General features: G+C 41.6%; 1 protein-coding gene across 8 annotated transcripts in view; it reads right to left on the bottom strand.

The window, feature by feature from the left end:
* Positions 1–8,481, bottom strand: part of cntfr (ciliary neurotrophic factor receptor) — a 262,439-nt gene that overhangs the window by 26,531 nt on the left and 227,427 nt on the right. For all 8 annotated transcript variants that reach the window (XM_046067328.1, XM_046067327.1, XM_046067324.1 and 5 more), the window contains one exon: positions 5,635–5,798. In XM_046067328.1, the coding sequence (XP_045923284.1) occupies positions 5,635–5,798 (164 nt within the window). The remainder of the gene's footprint in view (positions 1–5,634; positions 5,799–8,481) is intronic.

Genomic DNA, 8,481 nt, shown 5'->3' with positions numbered 1-8,481 from the left:
TCTGAATGAATGAAATAATCTCATTAAATACTCCTTTCTTTACATAGTTGGATGTGCTGACAACAAAATCACACAAAAATTATCAATGTAAATCAAATTTATCAACCCATGGAGGTCTGGATTTGGAGTCACACTCAAAATCAAAGTGGAAAACCACACTACAGGCCGATCCATCTTTGATGTAATGTCCTTAAAACAAGTCAAAATGAGGCTCAGTAGTGTGTGTGGCCTCCACGTGCCTGCATGACCTCCCTACAACGCCTGGGCATGCTCCTGATGAGGTGGCGGATGGTCTCCTGAGGGATCTCCTCCCAGACCTGGACTAAAACATCCGCCAACTCCTGGACTGTCTGTGGTGCAACGTGCCGTTGGTGGATGGAGCGAGACATGATGTCCCAGATGTGCTCAATTGGATTCAGGTCTGGGGAACAGGCGGGCCAGTCCATAGCGTCAATGCTATCCTCTTGCAGGAACTGTTGACACACTCCAGCAACATGAGGTCTAGCATTGTCTTGCATTAGGAGGAACCCAGGGCCAACCGCACCAGCATATGGTCTCACAAGGGGTCTGAGGATCTCATCTCGGTACCTAATGGCAGTCAGGCTACCTCTGGCGAGCACATGGAGGGCTGTGCGGCCCCCCAAAGAAATGCCACCCCACACCATTACTGACCCACCGCCAAACCGGTCATGCTGGAGGATGTTGCAGGCAGCAGAACGTTCTCCACGGCGTCTCCAGACTCTGTCACGTCTGTCACATGTGCTCAGTGTGAACCTGCTTTCATCTGTGAAGAGCACAGGGCGCCAGTGGTGAATTTGCCAATCTTGGTGTTCTCTGGCAAATGCCAAACATCCTGCACGGTGTTGGGCTGTAAGCACAACCCCCACCTGTGGACATTGGGCCCTCATACCACCCTCATGGAGTCTGTTTCTGACCGTTTGAGCAGACACATGCACATTTGTGGCCTGCTGGAGGTCATTTTGCAGGGCTCTTGCAGTGTTCCTCCTGCTCCTCCTTGCACAAAGGCTGAGGTAGCGGTCCTGCTGCTGGGTTGTTGCCCTCCTACGGCCTCCTCCACGTCTCCTGATGTACTGGCCTGTCTCCTGGCAGCACCTCCTTGCTCTGGATACTACGCTGACAGACACAGCAAACCTTCTTGCCACAGCTTGCATTGATGTGCCATCCTGGATGAGCTGCACTACCTGAGCCACTTGTGTGGGTTGTAGACTCCGTCTCATGCTACGACTAGAGTAAAAGCACCGCCAGCATTCAAAAGTGACCAAAACATCAGCCAGGAAGCATAGGAACTGAGAAGTGGTCTGTGGTCACCACCTGCAGAACCACTCCTTTATTGGGGGTGTCTTGCCTATAATTTCCACCTGTTGTCTATTCCATTTGCAGAACAGCATGTGAAATTGATTGTCAATCAGTGTTGCTTCCTAAGTGGACAGTTTGATTTCACAGGAGTGTGATTGACTTGGAGTTACATTGTGTTGTTTAAGTGTTCCCTTTTTTGAGCAGTGTATATTCCAGAAGTTTTTGTCTTTTCTTCCCTTGAACCATTCATCTATCTTCCCTTCACTTGAAACACCTTGTAACCGATAGCCTATAAAACTTCAGTTTCAAAGTACCCTCTAGTGCTCTCTTTTCTTCTCGTCTCTCGTGCTTTCATCCATGTATCTGTCTATTTGAGGCTGACGTTGCTTAATCATACTCCTTTCCATTTGAAATTTTCTCATTATCTCCCATACCTCTCATCCACCATCTTTTCATTTTTTTATAAGCAAACACACAACAGAAAGACACGTAACTTTATTTAACACTACATGTTTTTCAAATGCAATAACAAGTTGTTTCCTCTCCTCGTTCCCATTTTTCGTCACCCACCCGGAATTTGTATGAGTCAACATTTCGATCATCTTCTGTCCCTCCCTTCCTGGTGAGTCCAAATGCTCTTGTGAAGCTATGCATGTGCTGAATGCTTCTATCAGTCTGCTATCCATTAATGTGCGTCTCCATCTCTGATGCACACCATTCAGCTCTACTTTAAAATGTTTCCTCATTTTCCTTTTTCTATATGGATCTTCATCACTGTCTGAATCTTCATCACCTAAGTATCTGGGCCAGTCATCCCTTCAGGATGGATGGTTTCCTCTAAAGATCAGTCTGATCACACCGCCGCTTTCATTTCTGACTCAAAACACATGCAAAATGTTACATGTGAAAGCCATTCTCACCAGGCTCTGCCGTCTAACCACATTAAAAGGTACATTCCCGAGCAATGCTAACCACTTCAATTAGTATTCAACCTCTGAGGCTATAATTAATGAAGTATATACGGGGCCAATAAACAGTGTTTCTTATTTTGGCAACCTCATTAAACTCCACTTAATGATTTATGTCACGGCTTGATAAATCCAAAAGTTTTCAACAACAGTCTGAAACTACAGTCAATCATTAAACATGAGATTTACAGTATATTCAGCTCTGAGCAGCTCTGAGGCAGTAGCCAGTGACAAGCTGCCATAACCAACAGATATGGTTCTATTTACAGTGTCGATGTCGCCTGCTCATAACAAAAGCATTATATGCTCATATGAAGACTGTACAGGCGACGGTACACTGGGTTTCTTCAGTTATTCAAGAAGGGCAGACTTGGTTAACATGTTTAGAATGTTTATTGGACATGTATTTCAAAGCATTTTTGAATTTTTGGGGCATTAAGTCGAGTCTACAAGAAACAAATTCAGAGTCTGATGTTAGTCAATTTTAGTTTGGGAAGGCCTTATTTTGCCCTAACTGGTGAGTTTAAACTGACTTATCTGTGCCACTGATGTAATTTTACTTGACACAGAAGCTGCAGTAGCAGTGGCTTGGTACAGTTAATGTTAATCAAACGAATATGCCAATTTAATGGCCCTACACAGGTGTCGTCAGTTTTTAGACCTCTGCTCAGGCTGAAGGTGAAAGAGAGCTATGCTGAAATGTACCTGACGTTACTGGACAATGTCAAACAAACAGTCTGTACATGGCCACACAGTCTTAAGAAGAGGGCTAATAAGGTAGAATAAGTAAAACCAACTGATCTCATCCACACACATAGCTATTTTTGTTTTGTTTGGCACTGAGAGGTGGCTTCCCCATCCTTAAGGGCTGGATATACTTCAAAACGAGTGCGGAAAGACATGAGGTGCTGTTTGTACGGCACCTGGTGTCTGTTGAGCTGTGCATAGAGAGGATTATATACATGTTTGTCGGTGTGGTAACGAATTGAGGACCCTCACGGATAAGGGCAGATGACAAAATGTACATCTCAGATCCTTGCAGCTATGCAGATGTGGAAAATATAATATGCACTTTAATCCCGCCTTCAAAGATCTGATAGGCTTTGTTCTTACTGCAAGAGAGGAAACAGATGTCAATAAGCACAATGCCACATTAGATGAATCGACTGATTGATTCCCAATAAATTATACACACAATTATACATGTAAAAAATCCATACACAAAAATGATTTATCTATTATCCAGACTGCACATTTTATTTAGGATTGAGAACACTGCCAACACTGTTAGCCCACACCTAATAAAAAGGGCAGTAGTGCAACCCAGTCCAGAGGTGACGGGTTCAGAATCCTGCTTTCTGAAAACCACACTTATAGCTACAGAAATTAAAACCATGACCCTGGAGACATTCATCAAAGAACACCGCAAAAACGGAAAAACCCTGCAGTTTTCAGCTGTCATCAACCCTATTTATGTAATTTTCAAATGTGCTCTTACCCAATCCAAATATTGACTTAAGGTTTCCCACCTTTCACGTTATGCACCAGTTCACATATTGATTGATTAGTGGTGAGGGCAAGAAGGGAAACTTAGAGTGTCTGTCAGGTTTAATAATTGATTTATACCACAAAGATTTGAGGCGTTATTATAATTTCCTTCATTCCATCTGCTGTGTGTGTGTGTGAGACAGAGAGACATAGGTAGAAAGAGAGAGCGTTTGAATGTGCATGTGTGTAGACAATAACAGTATTGTCTTTACGTGATTGTGTGACTAAGGGTTTATGCATAGATGTAACACATATGTACAGCTAGGTAACTGTGGTGACTGTATAAACATGTATGTTTGTCATCAATGTTTAAATTACTCAGTTTAGTTCGACTGTGTCTTTTGTTCTATTGCTTGTTTTTTTTTTTCCAGTCCAATAATCATTTAGTCAGAAACTGAGCAGGAACCAGCGAATCATTGTACTTGATAAATCACTTGAAAAATTAAAATTATTTTAATTGCTGTAATTCATTTTCTTATGATCAATTACGAACAATAAGCCCTCAGTTCATCGCTGCGAAGGGCCTGAAAGCAGCCTAATTAGGGAATAAAAATCAAGGATGTCTTGTGGGTTTACTCAGTTGCGTTTACATTTTTATTTCCGCTTTGTTTGAACTAGGTATACATATAAAATACTGAACAGAAATACCGTCAAGTGAACTTATCTGCAGTGGTTTAAACAAGAGAGTGAACAGCTGTGATAAGTAAAGGAACAATAGGAGAACAGAGACGGAACAGTAGGAAAAAGAGGTAATGACAGAGACAGACACTTGTTGAAGGATACATACAGGGGTGGAAAGAGTGAGAGAAAGACGGGGGGGAAAAATGTGTAGTGGTCTATAATTCATTCGTGTGTGTGTGATTCTGTGAGGCTCCGTAACCCAAGTTCTTGGAACAACACCTTTGCAGACCATTGATGTGCATGATAATAACGCTGCAACGTTAGACCTTGGTAGAGGGTGCTTTCATCCCTGGAATCCTATAGTGGACACATATGCTTTTACTATACGAAGCCCTAAGGGAACTGAACCCACAAGAAATCGTCAGATACAGTAACACACACCAAAGACGCTGAGCGATTATGTCTGTCTGACAAGAGATCTAACTCAGGCAGATGCAGGGTGGGCTGTTTTCATTACAACTGCTAAATGTCCTCACTTTCTTTATTTTAAAAAATATTTTAAAAAATCAAATTAGGGTCATACTACTGATCATCCGGATAATAAATGTACGGTTCATTTCAATAGTTGCCTGGAAAAACTAAGATTGCTTTTTTTTAAAGTAACATGATCACAGTTAAAAGACAATCTATCATGCTTCTAGATTTGCCATTTCCTTTGGAGAAATATTTTTGCAATGAGGTGAAACTCAGTCTGCAATTCGGAGGAAGGCCGGTCTTTTTCTTTAGAACACCACTTCCAGAAAAGAAATGAGACGGCCAGATGGATTCAAATACCAAATAATGAATTATTCTCAGGTTTTTCAATGTTGACTTACAGTTTTTAGTAATGGAGATGTATCTGGACAAATACTCCTATATGCCATTTATAACTCCTTTTATTCTCCGTCATTACATGTGTCCGTCAGATTTCTTCCTGGATAAGCTTTCAACTCACAAGTGAAAATTTCCCTTTAACTATGCGTGATTGATGTCTCTGGAGTTCGTGAAACTCAGGTTGGTGGTTTTGTTGACTTCACTGGATGAAACTGTGAAATACCAACACAACTTAAATGTCTGTAGGGTTGTATGAACTTTCTGTTTCTCTCTTACACAGACAAAAACAGACAACAGCGCTACTCACATGCTGCCACTGCTCTCTGATGAGCGGCCGATATCGAAGGAAGTATTTCAGCGGGAAGTTGTCGATGTCAGGCCAGGTGGCAGGGCTGTGCCAGGACACCTCCAGCCTCCGAGCGTTGAAACGGATCGGGGTCGCGGTCACACGCTCCGGGGGGTCTGGTTTGACTGTGGGGATGATAAGAACAATTGGTTAAAAGGGCATCCCACTGATTTAGTAAGTGAGTAATGTTTAGTTTGCTCGCTGTGGGGAGTACTACTCAGCTTGTTGATTAACCCTGATGATGTCATTATCTCGAGTTGAGGCGCGTTCACATTACAGCGGAAAAACAAGGTTCTTTAGAGACTCTTTAGAGAGAAAAAAGGTTGGTGGCTACATCTGCATTCATTTGCCAATCTTTCAGTTCAAACATCAATCAACAGTGATTGGCTGCTCCCACAAAGGTCAGCACAGCTCAGGTCAAAGTTCAACTAATTTTGTTGTCAAACCTGACAACTTTCACCCTGAGCCCTATGTCTCCATGTTTTTGTGTCTATGTGACTCATTGGGACAACAAATTGTTCCAGTATTGAGCGAGCACACTGCAGTCGGCAGCAGCGAGACAGGGCTACATCGTAATCCTTGCGGGCAAATCACTTTGGTAAAGTATGTCCACTAAAGTGCTTGCTTTGCCAATGACAGGCTCAGTTTGGTGTTGGAAGTGTTGGAACAATATTATGGAAAGGATCCCTACAGATATAGACCTTTTTTTAGGTAAAATCCTTTTTTGTTTAACCAAAACAGTCACTATATTGCGCTGCTCCAGACTCCCTTGACAAAAACAGTAAATTTTCTTCTCTGGTCTACCGCTGCCTCAATCAGTTAGTCTGTTTTCTTAATTGTGTGACTTCAGTGTTTTTAACCTCGCTCTTGTCATTTATAAGAACGAGTCTCTCTACTTCAAACTCTAAGAAGTTGTCTCCTACAGTAATAATAATAATAATAACAACACGGTCACCATGTACTCTAATGGGGAATAAATGGTCAGAGTCGTGATGTTAATTTATCAGTGAAAGAATGCAGTGAGGACAAAGACACTGAGAATGTTTGGGGGAACTACTGTATGACGAGGCATGAGATGAAAAGCCATCAGTCCCTAATGAAGAGCCATGTATAAATGTTGTGTCCCTGAATACATGTCCACTGAGAAACACACACAGACAGGAAGATTGAGAGAATTCAATTCAAAGCTTTTCAGAAGATATTGAATGAACCGGTCTTTGTTAGATCACTCCCACTGGGGAACACACTGGCCTGCCACTTAAGCTACATGAAACCCTTTCTCAACCACATACACATGACATTACAATAGGAAATGGATAGTGGCAATTACAACACTATCTCTGCTAGCATACACACAGACATAGTACCAGAGGATGAAAGCAATTTTGGTAAAAATCACAAAACACCTGTAAGGCTTGTAAACTGACAGCGCATAGGCAAATACTGAACCAAGCACAGAACAAAACAGAGAGAAATCTGTATGGGTATGGTGTCCCGCTTAGAGGCTTTTAAAGTATTCATCTGACTTGAAACATAGAGTATTAGCTTTTGTGCTGCATGAGTAATGAACGCATCCTTCTTTTGATGATCTCTGGGGGGGTGGGGGCGGGGGCGGGGGTGCACCTGGAGCCTGACCAAGCACTACTATTAATAATAAAGGATTTTCTCTTAAATGAAAAAGTTTAAAATCCATTGAGACAATAAGAGTCTGGGACTTAACTGACCAAAACAGATATGAAAACTATTTGAAATATGCTGACATGCACAAATGAGGAGGAACAGATTGAGGGCCCTAAGACTGAAAGTAATGTTGCAGGTAGGCAGGCATAAGCTGTTTTGTCAAGACAGATGAATAAATTACAGAAAATAATAGGATAGTGTAATGAGGCAATGTTAATACAAGAACACCACATCACACATACAGTCTATGGCCAGAATAAGTATATAGTAGACAGAGCAATAACTCTTAATGTGGGGGCAAATATTAAAATATGTAGCAACAAATGATTGGTTAAAAAAAATTAATAAAAATGATGATGTGTGATCATATGGGTATAATTTTATGACATCCCACTGTTGTGCCTGTCCATGCTTGGCCTGAAAACGTCTGTCATGCCTCCCTCGACTGTTCAATTTTCGTCCGCCGTACTATTCCCCTTTCTTTCTTTCAGTCTCATGCTGCAACAGTGACTGCAGCCCAGTCGTTCTCTCTGCTGGTGATGCAAGTGAACAGGTCTACTGTAACATAAAAGTCGAATCTTTCAAACAGCTACTTAAGAGACCATTATTTTGTCTGCACTGTCTGCTGAAAATGGAGCGCGAGAGAGGGGATAATCTTTCTTACTAAAAAGAAAAAAAGTGTTGCTTAAAGATTGTCCTGGTGGCTACGGCTGCAAGTGGTCTGCAAAAGCTAAATCCGTATGCCTGAGTACTTTCTTTAAACAACCGATTGTAGTGTTTCTAAAAGTATTATTATGCGTCATCTAGTCCTTTCACTTAATACATCCAGGTGTGACTGGATTGTTAAAAAAAAAATCCATCTAAAACTCTGTCGTTCCTCTCTCCCCTGTCCTCAGACTACACCATACCCTTTTCACATAAATGGGCTTTTCAAAAAAGAAACAAACAAAAAAGAAAAGTGGAATCTATTTATCTTTTACAGTAGAACAGGTGCTGGATGACAGCATCTAACAGTGTACTTGAACAAATGGGAAAAATGGTGAGAAGTAGAGTGCTTCGATCTGCAGTGAAATCTTACAAAAATAACTTACTAAAGGGAAAATGGAGCAAAAAAAGGGTAAAAAAAAA

This window comes from Micropterus dolomieu, linkage group LG13 (assembly GCF_021292245.1).
Source record: "Micropterus dolomieu isolate WLL.071019.BEF.003 ecotype Adirondacks linkage group LG13, ASM2129224v1, whole genome shotgun sequence".
Lineage (NCBI taxonomy): Eukaryota > Metazoa > Chordata > Actinopteri > Centrarchiformes > Centrarchidae > Micropterus > Micropterus dolomieu.
Note: the sequence above shows the minus strand (reverse complement) of the source record. Positions and strands in the feature narration are given on the sequence as shown.